Source organism: Nomia melanderi, chromosome 5 (assembly GCF_051020985.1).
Source record: "Nomia melanderi isolate GNS246 chromosome 5, iyNomMela1, whole genome shotgun sequence".
Lineage (NCBI taxonomy): Eukaryota > Metazoa > Arthropoda > Insecta > Hymenoptera > Halictidae > Nomia > Nomia melanderi.
In genome coordinates this window covers 18,076,899-18,103,133 of record NC_135003.1, presented here as the reverse complement: position 1 = coordinate 18,103,133, position 26,235 = coordinate 18,076,899, and the positions used below count along the sequence as shown (strand labels likewise).

Genomic DNA, 26,235 nt, shown 5'->3' with positions numbered 1-26,235 from the left:
AATACTTTTTATTTATACGCTGTCATATGATACTATATTTGCACTAATATATTCTTTTAATGAATATTTCAAATAATATATTACATTAAATGTAACAGGAATACTCGAAATATGCACACAAATTTACTCAGAGAGAGAGAGAGATACACAGACACACACCCACACACAGTCACGCGTATATATGATGTAGGATACCACGTGAATGTACAATAACTTATCTTTGTCTCTTGAAAGATATATGTGATTTTAGTAAGAAAATATTCATTTATGTATAGAATTTTTCTATGCAATGTTTTCTTACAAGTAAGAAATGAATTACAACACTTTTAACTGTAATGATAAATACGTCGTTATAAAAATGATGTAATAATAAAATGTTATGATGATAAAACATTAGCGTTACATGAATTCTAGAATTATTACAAAGTTAATTACCTCCTTTTTACGTTTATTTGCATTATGATATTTGTATATTATGAAAATATCAATAAAAACATCGATTCAAATTGCAGATATTAAAATGTAAAATTGAAGAAAATTGATTCAATATTTTTATATTATTTTGAAAAGATGAATAATAAATGATTATTAAATGTAATAATAAAGTACGTTACATTTATTCAAACACAATCTTAATTATAATTTAATTCAAGAGATAACATTTTTCGATCGTAACTCGTGAGAGCTGTATAGGTTATGTTATGAAGCTGTTGTATTATATGCATTATCAAGGGTGATATTTATCAGATATTCTGAACGAATATTCTATAAATATTATTATTATTCAGATTACACGATTGTTGGAAGGAAACAAAACATAAAAATGTTAAAATTTCATCGGATCAAGGAAACGCATGCATTATTTGAATGTTGCATATTTCGGCAGACATTTAACAATCAAATTCGTCGTATTGTTAGTAGTTCATTGAATTTCGCACTACCATCTGATAGTGTTATGTACGTTTTCGACAGGAACGCAAAACTTCTTCAAAGAGAACGAGCGGCGTCAGCATCTGATGTAAAACTATATGATTACATCAAAGATGAAGTAGGTTACAGACTGTCAGATAGAGTATTTGATATAAAGAGAAAATTCAATAAAACACTTGACTTAGGATGTGGTCGTGGTCATGTGTCCAAACACCTCTCTGCGGAGTCCATAGAAGAATTAATTTTAATGGATATGTGTCCAAGCTTTTTAGATCAAGCGAAGATTGCAGAAGGAATTAAAGTAACAAGAACAGTTATGGACGAGGAAAATTTTTCATATGAACCGGACAGTCTAGATTTAGTCATAAGTTCATTAAGTCTTCACTGGGTGAACAATTTGCCAGGCTGTTTTGCAAGTATCAATAACAGTTTAAAGAAGGATGGAGTATTCTTAGCAGCTATGTTTGGTGCAGAAACATTATATGAATTAAGGTAATTTAATGTTCAAGGAAAACAGGATTATTAGTACTATATGTATTACTATTTATCTCTAGGAGTTCTTTGCAGTTAGCAGAGTTGGAAAGGGATGGTGGGATTTCAGCTCACATTTCACCATTTGCTGAAATTAGAGACATTGGAACCTTGTTAAACAGAGCAAAATTTACAATGTTGACAATTGATACAGATGAAATAACTATTGGCTATCCAAATATGTTTGAGTTAATGTGGGATTTAAAAGGTACCTATTTATTTTTTGATTTACAAATAAATATGTATTTTATTCATGCATTATATTACAGTATTTAATTTTGTAGGAATGGCTGAAAATAATGCAGTTATTAAGCGAAAATTACGTTTAAATAAAGATACTCTACTTGCTGCTTCTACAATATATAATGAACTGTATGGAAAAACTAAAGAAGATGGTACAACATTTGTACCTGCAACATTTCAAATAATTTACTTAGTAGGTTGGAAACCAGACCCTTCACAACCAAAACCACTAGAAAGGGGCACTGGAGAAGTATCACTCAAGGATTTATACAAATTAGATGAGATTATAAAAGATACTAAAAAAATTAAAATAGATGAAGATAAGTGAGATGTAAATCATTGTAAATATTTAGTAAAGAAATTGGTATGTTTATTGTACAAACCTTTCCTTAAGATTAATACATAAGTTAACATTAATTAACAATTAAAGAAAAATTATTTCATTTATATTTTACAATAACAATGTTATGATTTTTTATCTACATTATCTTTATGTGCTACAACACCTTTCTCTATAAGATCAGGAATTTCAACTGCCATCCATGGTCCAAGCTAAAAATATCAATTTGAATGCTTACAAAACTATGATAATTTATTAATTAATAATTATAGTTGTTAAATGAAAATCTTACTCCAAGTGCCATGGCATGGGCAATTCCAAATTTTGGAACATTCCTTGCCCATAAGGGTTTGAAATGATCAGTAAGACAAATTTTTCCACCTCTATACATTTTTGCAGTTTTACCATCTAATTCGGGTAAAGCAATTTCAGGTGCTGTTGTCGGATATGTAACTGGAATCTACAATTATCTTTATATTATTTATTATATCAAAATTTTTAAAGCTTATTAAGTAATTGAAATTATTTCAAAGTTACCTCTGTATATACACTATCAAAAAAAGTAACTTACATCAAACTCAACCTCAAATTCATACTTCAAGAGATTGTGAATGTACCAACATTTTCCAAACCATCTTGTACCCTCTTTGTTTGATTCCAAACGAAACCAGTCATTGTCAGATTCTTTATTATTTTTTACATACTGAAATGTATACAAAAATTATGTTAATTAATAAAGTCTGTAAAAATTAAAACTCAGTATCGTTGGATAAAGCTACTCCAAACGTGTTTATAACGAAAGTAAAAATAAATTAAAATTTGTAGAAGGATAGTAACCATATGGAAAGCATACGTAGTGAAATATTATTTACTTTAATTAATGCTTGATATTCTTCCTTTAATCTTTGCACCCATAGATCCTTATCTCTGGGACCCGCTTTTGTTTGTAACAATGGAATGTTACTTAATGTTTTCTTCGTCGATTCATCTACCATTTTGAACTACTACTACGGCTATCATAAATGACAGCTGAGTACTTAAATTTTTGTATCGTTTTGAACTATGATCACACGCGCTTCATATTAAGTTTCGAGATTCTGTAACAACCTTAGGAAACGTGAATTGTATTATCGATATGTCGAATCAGAATTTACGTATGAAAATATTATAAATCTTACTTATAATTACGTATCTTTAATTTAATTATTATAATCACAGATATAATTAATTGAAGTTGTTCTTGACAAAACAGGTTTATTAATACTTGGTGCTTTATTTTAATAACATTTTTATTAAAATTTCTAACGTAAAGAATAAAATGGAAAATTAAAATGAAAATATCATCAAAGTAAACCAATGAATATTAATGAAGTAACGAAGCGAATTTATAAATGTCTCTGTTTTCTTTTCATGTTAGTGGTAAATTACCGGCGTAATAGATCTGTCGATAAAGTATTATCTATGTACATAATTCCTCCTGTAATTGCGTTAATAAATTTTGGGTATTAATCGTAACCACCTTAAAATTAAATCCATAATATTTAGATTGAATTTATGGCATTGAACAATTTAATAATGCCTCTTTTAATTATTTATATGTTTAATTAAGATCCAATCGATTACTAGTTTGGTTGCAATCATGAAAGTAGTAGTGCATCATACTTTTATATTGTTCGCGATTTAGTTTTCTTAGTAAGGCTTCAAGAGTAAACTGCAACGGATTGTGACATGTTAATCGGGAATCGAAAAGAATTATCAATTGAAATAAAATAATCATGGCTGATTCATCTTATGAAAAAGGACTGACGGAACTTTCGAAAATGAAGGTAACTCGCGTGCATTCTTGTTGATATCGTTCCACACCCGGGAAGATAACCTCAAAGTTACTTTTGTGCACAACAAAAAATTCCTCTATTTACAATCTTGTTTATACTGGGAATGTGTAGTTGTTTGGAAATAATTATTAAGTTAATTGGGAAATTTTGTCAGTTCTTTCTTTCGAACTGAAAGAAATCAAGTTTTGTAATTGAACCATTTATTATTTAATTTTTAATATTATGTCCTTTATTATAGTAAATATGTTATTGAATATTAGGTTGCAGATTTGAAGATTGAATTGAAACAAAGAGGACTTCCCACCAGTGGTAATAAAACTGAATTGGTCGAAAGACTTCAGTTAGCAATTCATGGTGGTATATGTTTTTAAATGTATTTTGAAACATACTTGTTGCTTCCTATAAATATTACATATTGATAAGACAATGTTTTCCTTGGTAGACTCTGCATTATCCTTGGATGAAACAGCAGAAGAGATTTTAGATGAAGATGCAGTCCTTGGTGTAAGTTGAACAACATAATATGTAGATCATAATTTGATTTTTAATAATTCAACTGTAATGAATCTTTTCTTGTGTAGGACGACGAAATAGAAGAATTATCAAGTAAACCAGATTCTCAAGAAGTTAGTGATAAAAGAAAATTATCCACAGAGAGTAATGTGAGTGCAAAAAAAATAGTTCTAAACCGTAAACCAGTGATTGAAGAAACTAAGAATGAATCGACAGAAAAAATTGAAACTGACATGAAATCAACTGAGACTGCACCACCAGAAAGAAAAATTATTAAATTATCAGAGCTTGGTATCAAAGAGGTAACAATTAATATTTTCTATTGAAACTTAAAAGTCAAACATGTTAACATAACTTGTTGAATTGTTTAGAGATTAGAAATGAGAGCTAAAAAATTTGGAATGCCGCTGTCAGAAGCTGCTAAAAAGGAAGCCAGATCTGCCAGATTCAGTATTAATAATCAAAACAATAAGTCTGCTGCTTCTGTAAAAACACCTGTGGTATATGTTTATCTTTAATTACAATTAAAATACCACTTGATACATATATAGGTATATATACATAATTCATTATATTTGTTTACAGCATACAACATACGAAGTTTTAAAAAAACGGGCTGAAAGGTTTGGCATGTCTGTATCTACTTTAATGGAGAAGGTAATAAATAGAGCAAAATAAAATATATATTATTCAATTTTGCTTGACTGTAAGTGTGCGCGCTCGTTATATATACGATCCTTACAAATATAATTGTTTTCAGGCCGAGTTGGAAGCCAGAATAGAAAAAAGAAAAATTAGATTTGGCGAAGTGACATCGACTAATGATAAAGTACTTCAAAATAAAGTTAAGATTGTTAAATGATATTCAGTGTTATATACCAAAACAGCATCTTAGATTGCAAATCTTATTCTAAGTTTTCTTATTTTCAGTACAATCTACAATTATTGTATGCATAATAAAAGATCATCGTATTTGTTATAAAATACTTTGCACAATGAATATTAAAGATTTCTCTTTTGTTACGTTAACTATTGGAAGCGCGTTTCACGTCTTGCAGGAAATAGTGTAAATACACTCGATACTTATTTAAATTTTCTTAAAACATTAGATGTAACAAAAAGATATTACATTCAGTATTACAACACTGTTGCTTCTGATTCATAACACATCTCTTAACTTTGTTTTCACATTATTAAGTCTACTTCCAATCTCCATATAGGAATAAATAGTCCGCTTGCGAAACAATGTATATTCGTTATATCAAAGTTTTATATTGGTACAAATTCGAAGAATGAAATAAATGAAATTTCATGTTAACACAGGAAGAAGTCGAACTGCTTGGTCGAAAGAGAAAAAGTATTCTACGAGATTACTTCAATATATTGAATTTTATTATAAAATGTTTGTATTTAGGCTACAACATGTAATATAATAATTGCGTTTGGTCTAGACCCTTACGAAAAGAAAAGCTAAACTGCACCACATTTACAGTTGTCCCAACGAGACACTTTCGTCAAGTTTACGTTTCAAGGAAACATTCGTAAATGTTTTCTCTGTTTTTAGTTACGCATTCAAAAGGTACACGCGTCAATTTCTTATCCATTGCCGAGAGATAATCACTGTATTATTATATCACGCAACGTGTTCTGTAAGAAATATACGAACATACATATGTATACATACAGTGTCTGAAAAAATTGGTTTTCCCTCTGGGTTTTATTCTCTCTTTATAAAGGTCAGTTAAAAACAAGTCTTCGGTTATTGCGAAAGACATAAACGACGATCATCTTTTTTTATTAAAGATCGGGCTCTAAGATTGAGAAGTGACGTAGTAGCCACGAATTTGTATTCAAGAATATTTTATAGAAACGTTACGCACGATCAATTAACAGCCATTCGATCGAATGAATTCGTAATTATTCCTTGAAGCGCACCCTAAAAGACGAATGGGCCGAGGACACACACGGTTATGTTAAAGAAGACGATAGAGATTGTACATTGAAACGGTATAAAACCGAAATACATCATATAGGTGTAAAAATAATGAAATTATAGACATAGTAAACATTTCTCTCTTTCTCTCTCATTCTATCTCTCTTTCTCTCTCGTTCTCTCTCGCTCTCGCTCTCTCTCTCTCTTTCTCTCTATGACAATTATACGATGTGTAAATTGTGTTATGATAATTCACAATTTGGTCATTGACCCATCACGACCAGTGTCCTATTTTGATGACCGGACTGTGCATGCTTATGCAACTTCGTATCTTCGCTTAAGAATTTAAAAGGAACTGAAATATAATAAAATTGTTCTTTCTATATTTGTAATTTCATCAAGTCAAGAACAATATACAACTTTATGAAATTCTATTAAAGCTTGAGTCTTATTGTTCTCTTTTTTTTGTCTTCAAGGAGGGGAAGGGACTTCCATGAAAGATAGAAAGATTGCATAAGGATCCACAGTCTGCCGGTGAAACTTTCATTTAAAGTTTTCGCGGTTCTCGTAAAGAATAATAACAAAAAGTTCAAATAAAAGTTGTCGTAAATAGAACGCTGAATATTAAATGGGACGAAGACGGTCCACGAAGTAAAGGAAACTATTCCAAGCAGCTAATCCTAAGATAATGTATTTCCTTTTTTTATTTATATAACTTCTATTTATATTAGGTATGCACGTATGTGTGATAACTAAACAGATACATGATCTTTGTGGCGCAAAGAGACACTACCAGCTTTGCGATCCGATCAAAGAGCAGGAGGCTGTCGCGCTGATAACAAACAAATAAATCATAAAAAGAAATAACATTTTTCTTTCTCTCACTTTCTCTCTCTCCTTTTCTATAAATATATCTAGATTTGCACGTAATCGTATCTGTTCAGCGAATCACTCGATCGAATTAGTTTCCGTTATCTTTCCCGTCTCTTCCTCGCGCGAATCCGCTGCTTGAAATCGAGGAGGGGCCGTCAAGGAGGATTTTCTTCGAGTGTTTCGAGCAAAGGATTCGACGCGCGAGATTTCCCCTCAAAGCTTCGCTATAGGTACGAGCAATTCTGGCCTCGAGTCGACACCGTGATGATTTATAATAATACGACATGTTTGCGTAATATATCTTAATTAATTCTTTATACTTTATTACATATATATCTCTGTATGTATATATATATATTTTTTTTTCTTTTACTTAAAAGCTTGAAAAGCGTCTTAAAAAAAAAATCTTCTGATACAAAAAAAAAAGGGAAGAACGATTGAATAAAGAAATTTATATATATATATATATATAAAGAAAGAAAAAAAAAAAGGATTTGTTAGTCTTTATCGGTACGGTTGCACATGCTTGAACAAAATCATATACATTCGCGCCATAGATTACATATCAATTATGTATTTGTAATTGCACGCCACAATGGAATTAAAATTTCGCCGTTTTCCATAATCTCTGTTGGCCGATTATCTATACACACGCTCTCCTCGTATCGAGTTAATTTAATGTATTCCCTCCTCCTCCTCCTCCTCCTCATCCTCACCCTCATCCGCGTTTCCTCCAGTTTCTACTTTCTTAGAATTGGACTCCCGGCAGCCTCCTGTTCTCCGATATATAACTATATGTATAATCAATGCTCTTGTTCCGTCCTCTTCTTTAATAATATAATAATAATCAAGTAAAATTTGTAAAATACAATATTATTACTACCTATATCGTAAATTCTTAATCTTCTTCATTTATAAATAATTATAGTAGTAGTCTTCACACCATTTGTTAATTTATTATAATCGGATCTCTTGCCGTGTTCGTTCGTTTTTCACTTCCCTCGCGTATTTTTTTCTCCTCCCCCTTTTTTGTTTCCAATTTAAATATTACATTTGTGCCCTTTGCACTAACTCATTTTATAAGTATTCCGAGTGATCGCTGTACGTGTCCTCCGTGGTGTGTTGTACATGTGGTTTTCTGTTCGTTTATACCTGTATACTGGTAATCTGTATGAATCTGTATATTTCGTGTATATGTGTATGTGTGTGTGCGTGCATTCGTGCGTGTAGATTGTGTATCGGTGTGTCTATATATATAATACATGTAATATAATCTAAAGGACTTACTGTATTTACATATGTACACGTAACAACGGTGCGTAGTCCGAATTTGTTAATAATTTTTTTTTCTTTCTTTCTTTCTCGATTTCTCCGTTCCGATTACTACTAAGATCGACTTCTTTCAACAGCAAACGTTTATTTGGGAAAGGACGCCTACGTATCTACGCCGGATTTTCGAGGTCGGTTCTTTAATAAACTGTGCATTACGATTCTCATCGTTTTTGTATATATATATACATACATACATATAGATATATATATATATATATATATATATATTTATATATATATACTAACGGGGAGAGAGTTAATAGTTAGTTAAAATTCTGGTCAGATCTTCGTGTAATCCTCCACTAGCGTAAACGCGATTATATTTCTCTATCTGTCCGCGTTGTAATCTAACGTGTGGTCGTTATTCGCATCCATATAAATTTTAATCAAACCCGGAACTAATTACAAAAAGCTTACAATTCTTAGGAAATAGGCTCCATTGTCAGCGATTACTATATTAATATTTCTTCCTTTTATATCTCACTTGGCCAACCTTGGATTTGGTTTCGCCGGCTTGTTCTCTCTCTTTCGCTCTCGTTCATACGACGCATTCTCTCCCTCTCTTTCTCGCTCCCTTGCTCTCTTGCTCTCTTTCTTCTCACGTTTTCATCTCTGAAAGTGTAAAAACCGTCAGACAACTGTTTGCTTAAGAGGTCGAAGAGGAAGACAATTCTAACTCTACGCGTGTACCTTACGTGTTAAAACGTTATTACAGTACGATGTTAGTAGAAAATAATGCTAGAACGTACATCGTTGTCGTTCACACGTTCAGCACGATGTGTCCGCGTTCCGTTCGAAGCAGGACCACCCCTTCGTTTCACTGATAATTCTAACGGTACGTTAAAAGACCGCCTGTTTCGGCGGTAAACGATAAAACAGTAGGTCGAACAACTACTGACCTACAGTCTGTCCAACGAAGCGAGATAGTTTCAGCTATCATTCGTTCTCGTGTACCTTCATCGATTCGTTTCGTTGAACCGACTACATAGGTCATTTAATTGGTTAGACATTGTTGCTTCTTTTCCCTTGAAATTCCTATAGGATGTAGTTCGCTAGCTCGCATCGTTCTGAACATGTAAACGTTACCGCGGATACTCTTTCATTCGTTATTTCGTTACTTCGTTATTTCGTTACTTCATTATTTCAAACATTTCAATGCCCCGAGACACATATATTATATGTATATAATATATATCTAATTTTTTTTTCTTTCATTTACGATTACATCATTACACGTGACTAAAGCTCCTTCTCCCCACGTTTTTTTTCTTTTATCTCTTAACCTTGTCCCTCTCGAGCAAAAGTTGCAATCTTACCTGGGCCGTCAAAACACGCCTCCACGCGGCGCGGCACGCCACTGCCGCATTTTACCTAACGATTCAGGGTTGGCCAAGATCTCACTCATGCTACGAATCAAGATCGTCCTCTCTCTGGCTACTAAAGTACGACACTAAACCACCGAACTCTCCCGAGCCCTCCTCGTCGTATTGTTTATTCCCAGCGGCAGCGTCGTTCGGGTGCGGTTGTTGTTGGGGCGGCGGTGCTTGGGGAGGTGGCGGCGCTTGGATGGGTGGTTGATTGTCCGCGGGGGACGAGAAATGGTCCGCCGGGTACGGAGAGCCTTGATATGCGGCCGCGTCGTCGGCCGTGGACATTGGCGGGGGTGGTGGATAGGCACCGTAATGGTAATTCGGAGGAGGCGGTGGATGATACGGCGAGAAGTTGCCGGGGGGTCGATTCGGCGGCGGGGAGGGTTGCTGCATATTATGGTTGACCGGCGAAGCGTTCGTGAAGGGTGGCATCTGATGCCTGGGACCCATGGGATTGTCCGCGAACCTGGACAACGGAGGAGGCCCTCTGACGTAAGGAGGGGGCGGCGGAGGCGTGGGACCGCCTCCTTTGGCTAGAGGACTTCCGGCGGCCGGAGGAATCATCGCCGGCCCGGGTCCGAGCGGAGAGCTGCGGTCCCTGTTATTGATCGATATAGGCCCACCGCCGGATGGAGACGGGTCCATGGGATGGTGAGGCGTGTGATACATCTGCGGACCGGGCACCCTCATCCTCATGGGCGGAGTCCCCGTTCTTACAGCTGCGAAATGGGGCGGCATAGAAGTCTGGCCGCTCTGCCTGTACGGCGAAGGGATTCTTCCGCGTGGCTGCATATCGTAACCCGTTCTAGGACCGCCCAATATCTGTCCTCCAGCGTTCGGCCCGCCAAAGTACTTGTGTCCCATCGCCGCGGCTGCGGCGGAGAACGACTGCGGACTGCTCGACACGGGCTGAGACTGAAGCATTCTGGTGATAACGGAAGACTGTTGCTGATTGTTCGGCGGTAACGACGGGTAGACAGGTTGCGTGGTTGGAGTTTGAGAAGCGGGCGGCCCCTGCGTCGTGACTACGCCGGCGGGCGGTGTGGACGGTGCCGAGCCAGAAGTGCTGCTACCTGGTGTAGGAAGTACATTTGGTATATCGCCAGGTTTGATCTCCGGATTCGAGTCGGTGCCTATGCCAATTAGACCAGCTTCGGCAGCAGCCTTGGCTGCTGCCTCTGCGGCTCTAGCTGCCTCCAAAGCTAGAGTCTTTTTGCCCTTACCACGCCCTCTTCGTTTAGGTTTCATTGGGGACCCGTCAGGATTGAAAAGTTGCCCGTCCGGTCCTGTCATCATTGGAATGTGTCCTTCGCTAGATCTCTCTGCCTCGGGCGTCATAATCGTTGACATACTGGATACCATGGTGGGTGACATATTGCTCGTTACGTTCTGTGGCAAACTAGTTGGTAAACTGGTAGATAAACTGGTGGGTAAACTGGTTGGTAAACTGGTAGGCAAACTAGTCGGTAAAGTGGTAGGTAAAGTGGTGGGTAGAACGGTAGTGTTCAAATTGGGAGCACCATCTCTGCGCATTTGTTCGGCGAGGATCTCGGCTTTACTGCGGCGGCCCCTTTTCTTCTTTTTCGGTATCTCCCCGTCGGTACCCTCTGGCGCATTAGGATCTCGTTGCCTCTCGGCAGCTAATATTTCTAACGCCTTTAGACGTGCCTTCTCCAATTTCTTGGCTTCGCGTTCTTCTTTCTTCTTTTTTTTCGCTATTTCAATGGCTGCAAGCTCTAACTGTCTTCGACCGTATTCTTCGTCCTCCATCATCATTTGTTCCAGTTGCTCGTCATCTAAGTCAGCCAATTCACCGGGACCGAGACCTGTCAAAGATCCTTCTGGAACATCGCCGCTAAAAGAACCTGCCACCGACATTGTGGTAGCAGACAATCCGACGTTCTCCGAGAGATTGTCGTCTATTTTAGAATCTATATCTGCTATGGGATTGTCCATAACGTTAACCATGAGATCTTTCTCCCCGTCTGGGTCTTCCCGTCTTTGAATTACTGAACCGACCAGAAAACTTTGCTTTCGTGCCTTGTTCTTACTACCAGGTTTGGGGCCAGGTTTTTTTCTTTGTTTCGGCGTCCCATCGTTCATCGTTTTCCGTTTACCTCCGGGACTTTTGCTTTTCCTTGGTTTCCTGGTTTTTGGCGATTTGTTTTTTAGCTTATGACCATCTTTTTTTGGATTATATATGTCTCCTATAAACGAACGCGTTTAAAATTAATTAGCATTCAAAGTTCAAACACTTTGTTTCCAAAGTTTCCAAAGTTACCTGAATCAGAATCTTTCTCAATGTCGTCGTTTACATCTTCACCTTCGTTCACAACGAATTCATCTTCGCTTTCTCCAGTTCTCCTTAGTGCCTTTTTTAATTCCTTTAAAATCGGAAGAGATGTATAATAGTTTTCAAAACCTTTCCTTTCTATATTTGACGATTGATTTATTACCTCTTCGCTATCCGATGCTATTTCCTCTTGATAATTAATTTTCCTCCCTCGAGTTCGTCTGCCTAAAATTTCCTCCTCTTCCGGTTTGTTTTCGTCTGGAAGTCCGCCGTAAATGATCTGAAAGTATTAATTGAGAACACAGGTACATAAAATTGAAATACATTATTGAACAGACATAATGGCATACGTACCTTTCTACGGATCATTGGAGTTTTCTTTGGTTTCATCGTGTTTTCCTAAAATAAATAAAAATTCAATAAATAAGAGAATAGAATTCAATAATAAATGTATACTTACCCTTTTTTTCTTTTGTTGCGTAACTTCTGTCGCTGGCAGAATCGTCGGTATTTCAGATATTTCAGTATTCATACCCTCCAACTTTTCATCTTTCGCTTCATTTATGTCCAGATTTTCATTATTCTCATTTACATTCCCAAGTTTGACGTCCAACGCTTCTTCGGTCACTATAGGTTTTATATTCTCTAGCTGTGACTGCGGTTTTATCGCCACCTCCTCGTTTGAATCCTCATTATCACTTTGATTATCAGACTCGATGATACGTTTTCTCTTTTTTTTCTTTCTACTTTTCGTTTTTGGCAATGCTCTGTATCTAGATGTTGATATGGTTCTACTTCTGAAATGAAGTTACAAAAAGTTCAGCTGATAATTCGACCAGATAACAATAACGGTGTCTTACTTTTTCTTTCTCTGCCGCCACGAGTTGTCGCTGTCTTCGTTATCGGAGTCCCAAGTGGATCGAGATTTCTTCCTCTTCGGTCTATCGCTTTCCTCGCTATCATCGTTTACTGTGAACAATTTGTTATTCATAATTTTCTATTCTATGTAATAGTCAGCTTTAAATCGTTTCATTACACTTACTGAAATCTTCTTCGTAGCGCATAGTTCTGGCCCTCGTGCTTCTACGAACTGACCTGGAATCCCCCTTTTTACCGCGTCGTTTCACATCAGCAAAAGTACTCTCGTCGGAGGAGGTTAAATGATCATCGAAATCCTCTTCCTCCTCTGAACTCGTCCCCTTAAAGTCCTCGTCGCTTTCTGGATCGTCTTCGCTGCTTATGTCGAGACTGTTCAATTTCCTGTGTTTCTTACGCGATAAAAATTTCTTCACTCCTCCTTTGTGCTCCTCTTCTTCGTCCTCCATGCCGTCCTCTGCCTCCATTTTATATTCCTCGTCGCTGTCTTTCTCTGATTTTTTATCTATATTATTTTTACTCTCTTGCGCCTCCTCCATGTTTAATTCCTCATTTTTGAAGTGAAGCTGCACAAGAGTTTTCGTTAAAGGTACCAATTAAACGTGAAAACTGAGGAGTCGTGTTAAAGTACACGATTAATTAATTTACCTCTGCTTCCTCTTTCTTCGCATTTACTATAGTCGCTATATCTTTCCCTCTTCCTTGGTTCCCGGCACCCTGAACCGCTTCCACCTCATCCTGAATGGCAGCGTTAATCATAGCGTCGTAATCGTTGAATTTATATCTATTAGCTGATCGCCTTTCGCGTAATTGGTATACAGGTTCACTCTCTTCGCTGGACGATGTTTCTGAACTCGAGGAAGAGGAAGCAGTCGTTGATTCTGAAAATGTTTTCATGTATTTTGGTAATTTACAATAAGAAAACAAGAAATCTTTAATATAAAATCGTTGAGAGAATATACAATACCATTGTCAGACTCTTGACTAGACGCCTTCGATTCTTTTTGGCGTGGCGCTTCATTTTTATGAAGAACATTATCCAAACTTATACCAACGAAAGCTAATCTTTTCTTCCTTAACACTTCGTTTTCGTGGCGCTTCGCTAATTGATCATATGCTTTCAAACTTTCTTGTAATTTGGTCACTAACAGATTCTGAAATAAATGTCAATGATTAATTTTTTATTATTTAAATTGGTTGAACACATTGTGAACAATTAACTTACATGTTGACACGGAGGACAGAACCAATCACCTTCAGGTATGAGCATAAGAGCAGGTCTTAGACAAGAACAGTGCCAACCTTTGTCACAAGAATCACATAGCAATATCCATTCTGGATGATCTGCTTTGCCACATTTTTGACAAGCGTATTCATCATCTGCTTCTTCAACGTCACTCTGAGCTAAAATTACAAAGATGAGGATTAAGATTAGCATGTTGATTAGCAGTGTTGATAGCATTCTAATCACGTGAAATACCTTTTTGGGCAGTTCTAGCTCTTCTTAATGGTTCGGACTCCTGATCCTTTTCAAGGTCACTTTCTGGTGAAAATTCATGGTCGCTCTTGAAGAGCAATGACCCTTCACTCTCTATTTCCTCTTCTTCGTCTTCCTCTTCGTCATTTTCGATTTCTTCGTCGCTACTGGAACCCGAGGAACTTTGCCATGGATTTGCTTCATTAAATTTAGATAACATTTTCTTCTTCTTTCTTTTTCTCCGTTTCTTCTTCGACTTTTTTTCTTTCTCTATTTCCTTGATCACGACTTCCTCCTCGCTTTCAGGCTGAAAATTATTACAAGTATCATAGAATACGTTGACGTCATTTCAATAAGGAAATATTTAAATTTACTTTTTGCTTTTTCCGCTTCTTCTTCTCTGTGGGGTCTTTCTTCTCTTTCTTGTCATTTAAAGTCTCCTCCTCGATTCTTCGTTTATCTGCTTCTTCTTTGATCTTCAATTGTGCTATTCTCCTAGACTGTCTGACCGGTGTCTCGTTCTGGGTTACTCCTGACTGTTCTTCGGCAATGTCTCTTCCAATCTCAAGGCCCAACACCATTTTTCCTGTAAAGAATATTTTCAAATAAAGTACAAGAAATGACATTGTTCCTCATACAAATAAAAATGACACGGTGGCTTACTTTTCTTTCGCTTTTTCTGTGAAATTGGTGTCAAGTTCAAAGAGTCATTGGTAGTCGCTGTCCCATCAAGTTGAATCTCAGGCGATACCTCTGACACCTGATTACTTTGAAATTCATTATGCTTTGGGCGAGTCGAACGCGCGTTCCCCCTGTAACCACGTCTTCGTCTGCCTCTAGGACGTCCTCTCGCTTTCCGTTCGATCACAACCGAGTGAGTAATACTTTGATCGTCGCTACCGTCTTTCACTTCCAATTCTTCAACTTTTTCGGGACTACATTTCACAGCTTCGTCTTCTGAACTGATCGTTACGATGCGACTGTTCTCCACAGATTTTCGTAGTTGTTCGTCCGGTATACGTTTCGCGCGTAGCTTTATCCTTTTACTTCCCATTATTTCCTCCTCGTTCTTCTGCTTCCCTCCATCCTCCGAGTTGGACTCGTGAAAACTGTTCCGCCTTTTGCGGGAGACCTTCGTGGGCTCTGTAGAATCTAATTTCCATCCGTCATAAATGAGTTCAGAAACGGGTTTAACGCGTAAACCTATCTTAGGCACAGGAGGGACACTGTCGTTCTGTTCATTCTCATCTAACTTTTTTGGAGTATCTTCATCCGTACATGCTAAAGGATCAACTTCTTCAGAAGCAGTATTAAATAGATTCTCATTATCCAAACCCATTGAGTCATCCGATACCAAAGAGATTGTTTTGATTTCGATACTCTGAATCTCTGAATTTCCTTTCCCCTCTTCGTCTTTACAGCTGCTCTTTTCTTGGTCATCGGTTGGTGTGTTATCTGCTGTACCAGGAATTGTATTAGATTCATCCTTCGTTAGCTGTGCAACTCTGGTTTTGGAAACTGGATCCTCGCTTATTTTAATTTCACTAACTGGCGCGTCCACCTGATTACAACTGTCCGCACTTTTGTCCAATTGCACTTTAGAAACTGTTAAATTATCTAATACTTGTTCATTGGAGTCTATACAAGGAGGTTTGGATTTTAATGGAGGAACATCTTCAACGTCAGTAACATCGTTCAATCTTTTACTAGCTTCCTTTTTATAATCGTACTTTGTAACAAGTTCTGGTGTTACTTCTTGCACATTAAAAATTGCAGTGCTCTCGTTCTCTTTCAAAACAGAACTCTCTGGAAGAGGAACTATAGATTTATTCGTAGGATGAAGAGGTTCTCCAAATTTTTCATGGTTTTCCAAAATATTCAAATTATCTGACTTCTCGGGTATAAAATTTACAAACTGTAAATTGTCCATAGGCTTGAACTCTTCTGATATAGCTGGAATACTATTCTTACATATTTCTGTTTTATCTATGTTTGATGATATATTATCCAATTTCAATGGTGAAGTGTTTGGTATCGAGTGAACGGATGAATCGATTTCCTTTTCTTTATTTAAGTGGTTTTCATTGTGTAGATGTGTATCAGATTTTCTTTCTTTGTCGATAAAGTCTGATAATTCGTTAATTTTTTTACATGAATCCACAGTTTGAAGTTCCTCTGCAACATGTTTCATTTCCTCGTTCTTATAAAATTTAATATCATTACCTACATTTGTTATCAATTTGTCCTCCATAGGCTTTAAGTATTGTTCTTTTAAATTTACATGGATTACTTCATCGTTGACATCGTTAGATTCGCTAGACCGATTGACTTCTTTCGTTAGTTCAGGTGGTTTAATTTCATTTACAGGACATACTGTTACAGAACTGCTTTTTTCCTCGACAACCAAGTTTTCCACTTTCTCTGTATTAGAAACCGAACTGTTGCTTTCTTCTGTAATTTTTACAGTGTTTATTACATTGTTCGATTTGGTTAACGTTAAATTTATACATTCTTTATTTATTTCATTCCATATAGCTTCAGTATTCATCTCAGACGAAGCTGACGACATATCAGTTTTTGTTAACATTGAACTATTGTTCTCTTCTGAACTATTTACATTTTTGCTTTCATTTATTGATATGACTGATTTACTATTTAAATCGTGTTGTACAACATCACGATCTTGCTCTTTTTCATCGATTCTTTCATCATTTGTTTCCTTCTTTTTGCATTCAGTTTCAACATTTATCATTTTTCCAGTATCCTTTCCTATTAACGATGCTGACTGCTGATCGTCAGTGAACGAGCTCTGTACTTCATTGGATGTCGTGTCATCCTTCAAAGTTGATTCTTCTTGACTTTCTTTTTCAATTCCCTTGTCAGCAACCGTAGTTTCTTCTGAATTACCGAAAACATTATTTTCAGTTTCAGGCGATTCAGTTGTAGCAGGTTCGAAAACATCGTCACTACCATCATTGGAATCGCTGCTTTCATAATTTGCAACTAAAGATTGTTTAACTTTCGTTGCGGATTCTGGAGGATTCACAGGTTCTGTACTCGTTAAAGATACGGCTTCCTCTGATTTTTTAATGTCCTCATTTTCCAAAATAGTTACATTTTCGGAGACATCACTTGTTAACTTTTGTTTCTGATTTTCCAGATTGTCCCCTTCAGTGGAGTTTGAAACAACTTTGCAATAATTTGTGTTATTCTTCTCTGAATTTTTGGATTCCACCGTGGTATCAGAAGACTTTGGGTCAACATTCGCAAAACCGAGGTTTCGCGTATTTTCATCTTGGGCAACGATACTAAGTGCATTAGTTTTACTTTCTTCAACAGAAGACGAATGTATTTCGGATAAGGTATTTTTATCGCACGTCGAAGTTTCAGTTGATTCATTAGATTCCAACAATTTATCATTTACAACTGTATTCTTATTCGATTGTTGATCAGCACAGGAACTTTGGCTTTCCAATGCAGCATCCTTAGATTCATTCGCAGTTTGAACCAAGTTACATAAATTTATTTCTTTTATATTTTCAATAGTATCGGATTTGGATGGTTTAAAATTATTTGTGTCAGGTACTATCTCTGGTAATACACTGTAAATAGAATATTCATCTTTAAAGGACGATTTCTCAGAATGTAGTTGCACTTTATCACTTTCTTGTAATAAAGTGTTTTTCGTGCAAGCATCATCCGAACTACTTATTGTAGGAACTAACGCATCTTTGTTACATTCTTCGATTAACTCTGAACTAGTAACAGCTGAATTGTCCGTGAAATCTAAATCAGGGTTAACATCAGGCACAGAGTTTTTGATGACCGAGTCAAGTAACATATTCTCTTTCATTTTTTCAGAATTTCCTGAAATCTCCTCTTGCATGCTTGTCTCCTGCAAGGCATCCGCTTGTTCACTGCTTTTATTATAATTACAACTGACCGAATCTACATCAGAATCAATTTGATTTTTCATCATTCTCTTATCACTGTCTATCGACCGTTCCTGTTGGTTAGTATATTCTGAGAAAGTATCAGTTTTTTCACTCTGTTCACTACACCTTTCACTTGCCGAATCGGATTCTTTATCAGAAGTCTGTTCTACTTCTCTACTCGCTGAACTATCCACCTGTTGATAAGTGGAACACTTAACTTTACTCGCATGATTTGATTCGGAACAATCATTATCATAGTCTGTTTCTGGTTGTGAACTTGAACAGGAATTATTAATAAATGCTGAATCTGTTCTCAATTCACCATCTTTATGGATTATTGAGTCAGATGATACACTTTTAGTTTTATCTTCTGAACAAGAGATTGGAATTTCTGAAGTTTTAGCGATACTTTCAATGTCTGTTCTTTCATTTTGTAATTGTCCTACAAATGTACTGCATTTATCTTCTAATGGTTCGTGTTGCATTGATTCAATAGATGAATTAGTAGGTTCTATTGCAGATGGTGTGACAACTGTACTTTCGAGTTTTGTATCCGAGTTATCTTTATTTATATCATTAGTGCTATGAGGTTGTGAAATTGCATCTATCCCCTCTGTTCTTTTAGGTTTCATATACTCATCTGTTGCATTTGCACTGCTAGAAATGGGATCTTGTGTAGTATCGCTAACAGAGGACTTTAAATTATCTTCTGGTTTTGACTTTGATTCAGATTTAGAGAAATTTGCCTCTATCTTTGATACTACACAGTGTTGTTCTTCTACCGAATATTTTGAAGAAACCGATTGTTCCCATGTATTAGTTGGTTCTTCAACTAATTCCATTTTGCTCTTGTTATCATCCTCGCATAGCGAATTGTCGGATTCAGATGTGTACGATTTAACCTTCAATGAATTATTATTCATTTGCGTTACGTCAAAATCGTCTGACTTGTAAGAAGTAATCATATCTTCAACAGGTTTTGAGGAAGAGACACATTCGTATTGCAACGTGTCCGACTTCGATTGTATAGTTGTTGAAACTATATGATCAGATTGTGATTCAAATGGTTCTGGTCTTGAAGTGTACGATATACAATTAGGTCCAAAAAAAAATCTCGGTGGAGATGTTGTAGGTTTACATTCGTTATCCACTTTTTCTGAAGTGTCAGTCTCCTGTGAAACCACACTGTCAGAGTCACAAATGTTTTGTAAAACTTCTTTATCGTTTATCGAATGTGTCGAAGGTGTCGCTTCTGTACACGAATCAAGAACTTCTGAAGTATCCGCTTGACATAAGGATATAGACGAGTCGCATTGAATAGCATCTTGGATCGACGCATTTTGCTTTTGTTCTCCAGAATTATTCCCGGTGTCTTCTTCAGAATGCATCACTTCTAGACTTCTCTCCTGCAATCTTGCGTGCTCGTTATTTACAGAGTTCCCGTCTACTTTAACGTCTTGCTTTCCGCTAGTCGAATCCTCGCATTCAGCTTCATTCTTCTTCGATGATATGTCTTTTTCATTTGATATGATACTACTGTCGCACTCTGTTTTTTCGCCTGGCTTCCCCACGTCCCACCGCGATATCCTCTTCACAGAGCTGCTGGTGTTCTTAGGTATAATTTGAATGCCTAACGTTGGTTTGAACTTTGGCTTCTCTTGCGTAGAGCCTACAACCTGACAATTACTCTTTACAGTATCGCTAGACTGGGGAAAGTTTCTATTCAATTTTATGGTACTTTTAGTCGTTACTAGCGAACTAGGAGATACTTCGTTTACGAGACTGTCCTCGGTCAAAGTTTTATTCGGTGACAAAGACGAAGTAGCCGAGTCAGCTTCGTTTTTTGATTCGTTGCTTTCTTTATTGTCAGCTGATGCGTCTTCGCCAGGATTGCCTGTCTGACACTCTTCACCGGATCCTTCTCCGTAAAAAAAAATGATAGGTTCTTCTACGGCTTCGCCAAGACCAGGGTTCACGGCATCGCAATCGCTGCCGGATCCTTCACCTTGAATCATCATCATCGGTTCTTCTATAGCTTCACCAACCTCGTCTCTCCAGTTTGCACCGATAAGCGATCTCTTATCCATAGACCCTCTGATCGGTATCACGTCAGCTCTTATTCTCTTCAACATATCCTGTTGTATATCGTTCCCTTCTAAGGAGCGTTTCACTGGTGTTGCACTCATCCTCAACGATGTTATTTTACTTGGATCTGGAAGTATCGTGTAATTTGGTAACCTATGGTCTTCTTTCGTTGGTAGTCTCGCGGTATTATGGTACGGCGTGGATGCCATTTCGTAACTAGGAAATGACATCTGCCTTTTACTCAAGTCCGCTACCATCGCATGATTGCGCATCATTACAGCCCGAGCATCGTACGGTAAATTTGTAACCTCTGGTTTATTTAACTTTTTCGTACTAAGGTCCATTTCTCTATGCTGAAAATCTTGCGTTCTATACCCGGGAGAGGGTAAATCCAAGCTTTTATTAAATTTTCGACTAGATAAATCTATTCCAGAGAAATCCATTGGCCTATTTTGTTCATTAGCACCTTCCCAACCTCTAGGCAATGTAGACAAATCCATACCCCTATGTCCTCTTAGTACATTAGCTTTCTCCGATTGACTTCTCGCACAAAAGTCTTGTGGCAATCTGTCGTCATCTCCGTTTATTGTATTCCCCACAATACTCCCTGATCTTGCCAAATTTTCAGCTATTTTTTCTAAAGATTTCGCGCCGCTTGGCTTTTCAAGCTTCTCCGATTGTATCCTTACGAGATTTGCAGCCAATTGATCGATTGGTTTAACGGACAATTTACTATGCGTCGTTGGCATATCTGTCGATGGATAAGAAAGATTATTTTTACTAGGCAACTTATCAAGTGTTGGTTTCATGATTTGTTCCATTAAATCTTCGTGTTTCTTCACATTTAGCGCTGTACCTGTTAGAGTTGGCCCAACAGTCAACTTCTCTTCGTGCAATTGTTTCATTTCAACAACATTTACCAATTTAAGAGGGGAAGTAATAACAGGTGTTTCAATTGATTTAAGAGGCATTAACTCTTCTTCATCAGTTTTAGAACTACATACTGCCATGTGTTCTTCCGATTTAGTATTAGTCACAGTAAGAGTAACTGCAGTTTCTTGAGGTATATTCATCTCCTTTTCTCGAGTTGCAGTTGTTTCTTTTTCCAATAGTGCACCAACTTTGCCATTAACAACTTTCAAAGGCGATACCGATACTAAGGAAGGTGTTTGAACAAAATTCGGTTCTACTACTTGATTTTGTATTGTTTCCTGAGAATCATCTTCTTCTGTATTTTGTTTTGAACTGTCATCGTTCGTTATTTCATCCTCTGCATCCATTTCTTCCTCAACACGATTGGCTTCATTAGCATTACTTTGCTGTCTTTCATCTTCACAATCTTCACCTTTGTTCTTTTCTAGTTCCTTTTCTTCCGTACCTTCAATGTGAACACCATTCTCTTGCACAGTTTCATCTTCCAAACTTGGAGATGTTGTTATTTGCCCCGTATCAATAATGGGTTTCTCAGAAATTTCTAGACTATTACTATCTTCATTGATTGGAATAGCTGCAATCTCACCATTCGACAAGGTGTTTATAAGACTTACAACACCCTCTCTGTCCCTGGTATTAACAAAACATTAACTAAGCATTTACATTAAAATGTATTTATAAGTTGTTCGAAACATAGAATATGTGCTAACTGAAAACTTACTTAGCTACAAGTTCCCAATTTTCTTCATCTAAATCTTCCCTATAAACCCTTATATTGCACTCTTCGTCGAGCTGACACCAATATGCCAAACCAGATTTATCTCTGCCCAATGGTTCCACACGTAATTCATTAGCTGCCAATTTATTCACTTCATTTTTAAACTTTTGATTTAAGTCAAATTGTGTCTCCAAAAGAACCTGTAATAATAAAGGCTTTCCATGTAGAACAGACTGAAGTCGTTAGATTTTTGCAAGTATAAATTTAAACTTCATTTATCCTTATTTTTATAAAATGTAGTTAATTCATTTAGTTTATACTTTGAGTAAACGTAGCTTGACAGCAATGCGGGCTTTCTTGTAACCAAAACGTTCAAGCTCCCATCCATCCTGATTAGAATACGTATGGCAAAATTTAACCAATGCTCGTTCCCACTTTTCTGGTGATACTGTTTTACGCGTTTTGCGTAACAATTTGATGTGTAGATCTATCAATTGTTGCGGTACTACAATAAAAACAATTAATTGTAGTGAAAAAAAAAATACACATTCAAATACAAGTAGTTAAATAATCGATTCTTTGTAAAACTTGTATTAGTTTCCTAAAAAATAAATGACAATAAAACACTTCAAAAAGAAAAATAACATCATAATGCTGAAATGATTTATAAAGAATCTAAAAACGTATATAAATTCTTATGGGATTTTTTATGTGGATTGGATTGTTTATCAACCTACCATTAATAATACACTTGGCGCGACAAATAAATATCGCCCGCGCTAATTGACTTTCACGCGCGTTCCCAACAAATCAATCATTTCTCGTAAAATGATATTGTCAAGAAAAATCAAACGACGACCGCCGTATGAATGAGTTTTGTCTTTACGGTGTACATTTGAAAGATCGCCGCGCGATTCATAACTGGCAATCACGTGTAACCGACGTTGACAACAAGGGAGGTGGCAGCACGAGAGAAAATAACAACAGACGAGAGAGAGCAAATCGAACCTGCCTGTCAATAATATTATTGAAACGTATCGATGAATCGTAACTGCTAGGAATGATTAAAAATCGTTGGTCCAGTATCGTCGGCCGAATCAACACGGACGGAGAGTAGAAAGAAATAAAAGACGAGGGAAATCAGTGAGAAACCATGACTAAAATTCCGCTGAAAGCAAAAAGGGATAAAAACAGAGTTACCAGTAGCGTGTTTACTCTGTTGATAGAGAATCGGTGGCGAACGATCCGTAAAGCTAGCAGAACTGGGAATAACGAGGAAAGACGACGAGCAGGGGAATAGGTTCGAAACGCGGATAGAAAAACGATAATATCAGATGCGAGACTTTTGGCCTCGCGGGGGCGGGTCAGTCATTCTCTCTCACTCTCTCGCTCCCTTTCGTACGCATACACGTATGCAGGCTCGAGTTTACTCACCATCCTGTGTATTCTCGAGCATCTCTTGAAGGCGTGCAATATCCGGATAAACGATGCCACAGGGCTTGCCAAAGCACTCGAGGAACGAGCAGATCACAGCGAAATTTGGGTCACTCGCGCAAGAGGCTTCGTTATCGGACGCCATTTTTCCGCCGCTTCTCTCTGGGCCCGTCGCCGCTAGGCGATACACTACGCTAGGCGGCCTAACAACTCGTATCGCATTTTCGTAAAACCGCCTCCGCTGCTCGAGGCCGAGCGACTGCGGGACTCGTGTACGGTTCAGAAAAACGTCGAACACGGTCGGGAAGCGACGAAACGCCGGCCTTTAACGAACGTTCCGACGCCGCTTCCCGCTTCTCCTTGCCTCGCGCTCCGCCGATATATATACTTTTCAATGTTTCTCTCTACCTGACGCTCGCTCACACCCGCATCGAGGGAGACCACAAGCGCGAACACACGAATGAGCGTGATACACACGCGCGCGCGCGTCACTGAAACACCAGATCGGAAAACCGAGAAACGGGCCAACTCGGGAAACGGGCAGCGAGGGAAACAACCGTGGACCGCGCGAACCTTGTTTTTCTTCTCTCCACGCAACTTCCCCACTTTGTTGTTGCTATTGTTCCCCGACGATTCAAGAAAACGAATGGTTTCTCGCTCGCTCGCTCGCTCTCTTTCTCTCCTCTCCTCTTCTCTCTCCCCTTCTCGTTCACTTCGCACTTTTCCACATATCACGGTGCTCGACCGCAAACACACCGACACAGCCAAGCGGAGATCGTTGCGCCTCTCGAGTATAATATACGACGATGTGTGTATATATTATGTGTGTCTGTCTCTCCTCGGTGATGTGTAGTGTGTGCACGCGCGGGGAGCGCGCGCGCGCGCGCACCTTCGCCCGCAATAATAACGATGCACGTAATCACGGGGTATCGCGTTCTCTGGACACGTTACTTGTACCTCGCTGTTCCGTCGACGGGAATCGTTGTTGCTCTCGAATCACTGGCTGTATCCGGAGAAATAATGATTACCACGCGACCACAACACAACGAAAACGGTCCCCCTTCCTTGCACCGTGGCGCACTGGACATCGCCTTCGGGTCCGGGCTACGAAACATTTAGGGGGTTCTCAACCTGCCGTCCGACGTCGCTCCCGATCACCTGCAAACCTTTAACCCTTTATGCTCTAAATCTAAGTTATGCTGTCTTCACTTGTACTCTTGTTAGTTCCGTTTCAGACGTTTCAACGCGGTTTAAATAACACATGTGCTAATTATAAATGCATTTTACAATTGTTCAGACATAAATCTGTGTACTGTCATTTTGGACCGTATTAAATGCAATTGAACAAATTTGGGAATTTTTGTATGTAGCAGTAGCAGTTGAATGCCTCGAGGCATAAAGGGTTAAACTATGTTTATAATTATTATTGTTTGAAATGAACATCCAATTCCAAGTACGCTTGTGTCACATTGTAAGGCTACTGCGAAGCAGTTTTGCAAACTGTAAGTTATTTCTGTGAGTTGATTGATTTCGTATGGTAAACTATTTATTTCCAATGTTTTTGCTTTACTTCTTAGTAACATCTATTCGTGTAAGGTATTCGAATGTGTCAAAGCTGTCTTTTAAATTCTACATTCTCAGTTACCTCGCTTATGTCATTCTCATAAAGTCCTGTACATTAGTCCAAGCATTACTCTTTGCTTGGTATCCCGAACAATATGTAACTATATCTGATTCATATCTAATTAATTGTGTTGTTACTTGAGAGTAACATTGGCAATAAGTATAAGAAGATCGTTAAGTTAAATTCACTATCCCTAAAACAGTGTTACGTATCAAATTTACTTGAGACAAACTTTCAATGCTGTTTACAATAAAAGTCCTTTATTGCCATAAATTATCTTTCACTCATACTAAATAAAAACAATAAGCCTTGTTTCATATCAACTACAAATTCGAATATTTCAAAATTTAGTACGTCATCTTTTCTAATTTTTCTTATCGTATATCGAATATCAGTTAAACCAACCTATCGAAATGCTATCATTCGAAAATTTATTCAACTCGAAATCCCCGCCGGAAGACCGATTCATTAGTGCCAACGGATGATCCATAAAGTTTGTTCGATCTGGCTTTCAATTTCGATTGTATCGAAAGAGCGCGAAAAGTTCATGACGGAACGTTGTCGAGCGCACGTTTCAAGACTTTCAAGGCTCTCCCGAGCGACGCTCTCGCTCAATGACGTAGTTCTGCGTAGTTCCGTGGGACTTCAAATAGCGGGGGCAACGATTCGATCGATCAGGGCCAGGTATAGTGTATACGAATATTTTGTTCGCCAACCTTACCGTCCCCGAGGACACTCGCGATCGTTACGAATTACCGAAAAGAAACCAGCGTAGACCAACGGACCGCACGTAGACACGTACAGAGTGTCCACCGTTCCAATTTTCACACCGTTTACGACGGGCTGGAACACAGCCACCTATTCTACGTTGCTATACATCAAACACGGTAAACACGGAGACGTTTCGCGGCAGGCCGAGATTGTGCGACTGTTGCGATCGATCGCGACGGCCAGAAACAC

General features: G+C 37.7%; 5 protein-coding genes across 15 annotated transcripts in view; 3 read left to right on the top strand and 2 right to left on the bottom strand.

Moving 5' to 3' along the window:
* Positions 1-95: 95 nt before the first annotated feature.
* LOC116424606 (arginine-hydroxylase NDUFAF5, mitochondrial) lies at positions 96-2,111 on the top strand. 2 transcript variants are annotated; one of them, XM_031971211.2, is made up of 4 exons: positions 96-303; positions 973-1,422; positions 1,485-1,669; positions 1,746-2,111. In XM_031971211.2, the coding sequence occupies exons 1-4, from the start codon at positions 290-292 to the stop codon at positions 2,030-2,032; spliced, it is 936 nt and encodes a 311-aa protein (XP_031827071.2). In that variant the 5' UTR covers positions 96-289; the 3' UTR covers positions 2,033-2,111. The 2 variants fall into 2 exon arrangements, with proteins under 2 accessions (XP_031827071.2, XP_031827070.2); XM_031971210.2 differs by lacking the exon at positions 96-303 and having other exon boundaries at positions 641-1,422; positions 1,746-2,103.
* Ufc1 (Ubiquitin-fold modifier conjugating enzyme 1) lies at positions 2,053-3,382 on the bottom strand. Its single transcript, XM_031971215.2, has 4 exons — positions 2,917-3,382; positions 2,616-2,747; positions 2,337-2,504; positions 2,053-2,256 (listed from the first exon to the last, which is right to left on the bottom strand). Exons 1-4 carry the CDS (start codon positions 3,037-3,039, stop codon positions 2,170-2,172), a joined length of 510 nt encoding a protein of 169 aa, XP_031827075.1. The 5' UTR covers positions 3,040-3,382; the 3' UTR covers positions 2,053-2,169.
* Positions 3,383-3,436: 54 nt separating this feature from the next.
* On the top strand, positions 3,437-5,392 carry LOC116424607 (SAP domain-containing ribonucleoprotein). Of its 4 annotated transcripts, none has more exons than XM_076367714.1 (8): positions 3,437-3,870; positions 4,140-4,233; positions 4,322-4,383; positions 4,461-4,694; positions 4,764-4,892; positions 4,978-5,049; positions 5,153-5,236; positions 5,323-5,392. In XM_076367714.1, exons 1-8 carry the CDS (start codon positions 3,820-3,822, stop codon positions 5,347-5,349), a joined length of 753 nt encoding a protein of 250 aa, XP_076223829.1. In that variant the 5' UTR covers positions 3,437-3,819; the 3' UTR covers positions 5,350-5,392. The 4 variants fall into 4 exon arrangements, with proteins under 4 accessions (XP_076223829.1, XP_076223828.1, XP_031827073.1 ...); XM_076367713.1 differs by having other exon boundaries at positions 4,140-4,236; XM_031971213.2 differs by having other exon boundaries at positions 5,153-5,392.
* Positions 5,393-7,006: 1,614 nt separating this feature from the next.
* LOC116424675 (uncharacterized) lies at positions 7,007-26,215 on the bottom strand. Of its 7 annotated transcripts, none has more exons than XR_012998592.1 (17): positions 23,652-24,809; positions 22,538-22,722; positions 22,221-22,417; positions 15,210-22,129; positions 14,921-15,132; positions 14,550-14,853; positions 14,295-14,473; positions 14,037-14,223; positions 13,718-13,950; positions 13,236-13,635; positions 13,054-13,162; positions 12,654-12,990; positions 12,548-12,592; positions 12,357-12,473; positions 12,182-12,284; positions 8,486-12,107; positions 7,007-8,357 (listed from the first exon to the last, which is right to left on the bottom strand). XR_012998592.1 is itself a non-coding variant. In XM_031971391.2 (17 exons), the coding sequence occupies exons 2-17, from the start codon at positions 23,794-23,796 to the stop codon at positions 9,937-9,939; spliced, it is 11,844 nt and encodes a 3,947-aa protein (XP_031827251.2). In that variant the 5' UTR covers positions 23,797-24,817; positions 25,997-26,215; the 3' UTR covers positions 7,007-9,936. The 7 variants fall into 7 exon arrangements, 4 of the variants coding, with proteins under 4 accessions (XP_031827251.2, XP_076223819.1, XP_076223820.1 ...); XR_012998593.1 differs by having other exon boundaries at positions 7,007-8,350; XR_012998591.1 differs by having other exon boundaries at positions 7,007-9,142; positions 9,847-12,107.
* Positions 25,806-26,235, top strand: part of nAChRa3 (nicotinic acetylcholine receptor alpha3 subunit) — a 134,132-nt gene continuing 133,702 nt past the window's right edge. The window contains exon 1 of the mRNA XM_076367708.1: positions 25,806-25,959. The gene's annotated coding sequence lies outside the window, so the exon portion shown is untranslated. The remainder of the gene's footprint in view (positions 25,960-26,235) is intronic.

Excerpts from the sequence above, each read along its gene's own strand:
- LOC116424675 (XM_031971391.2), bottom strand. The coding sequence starts at position 23,796 with ATGGCGTCCGATAACGAAGCCTCTTGCGCGAGTGACCCAAATTTCGCT. Across the intron at positions 22,723-23,651 it reads GCTCGAGAATACACAGGATG|TACCGCAACAATTGATAGAT; the intron begins GTGAGTAAACTC and ends TTTTTATTGTAG. Across the intron at positions 14,224-14,294 it reads TCTGTCCTCCGTGTCAACAT|AATCTGTTAGTGACCAAATT; the intron begins GTAAGTTAATTG and ends CATTTATTTCAG.
- Ufc1 (XM_031971215.2), bottom strand. The coding sequence starts at position 3,039 with ATGGTAGATGAATCGACGAAGAAAACATTAAGTAACATTCCATTGTTA. Across the intron at positions 2,748-2,916 it reads AATATCAAGCATTAATTAAA|TATGTAAAAAATAATAAAGA; the intron begins GTAAATAATATT and ends TATACATTTCAG. Across the intron at positions 2,257-2,336 it reads CCCATGCCATGGCACTTGGA|CTTGGACCATGGATGGCAGT; the intron begins GTAAGATTTTCA and ends TGATATTTTTAG.
- LOC116424607 (XM_076367713.1), top strand. The coding sequence starts at position 3,820 with ATGGCTGATTCATCTTATGAAAAAGGACTGACGGAACTTTCGAAAATG. Across the intron at positions 3,871-4,139 it reads CGGAACTTTCGAAAATGAAG|GTTGCAGATTTGAAGATTGA; the intron begins GTAACTCGCGTG and ends ATTGAATATTAG. Across the intron at positions 4,384-4,460 it reads ATGAAGATGCAGTCCTTGGT|GACGACGAAATAGAAGAATT; the intron begins GTAAGTTGAACA and ends TTTCTTGTGTAG.
- LOC116424606 (XM_031971210.2), top strand. The coding sequence starts at position 824 with ATGTTAAAATTTCATCGGATCAAGGAAACGCATGCATTATTTGAATGT. Across the intron at positions 1,423-1,484 it reads GAAACATTATATGAATTAAG|GAGTTCTTTGCAGTTAGCAG; the intron begins GTAATTTAATGT and ends ATTTATCTCTAG. Across the intron at positions 1,670-1,745 it reads GTTAATGTGGGATTTAAAAG|GAATGGCTGAAAATAATGCA; the intron begins GTACCTATTTAT and ends TTAATTTTGTAG.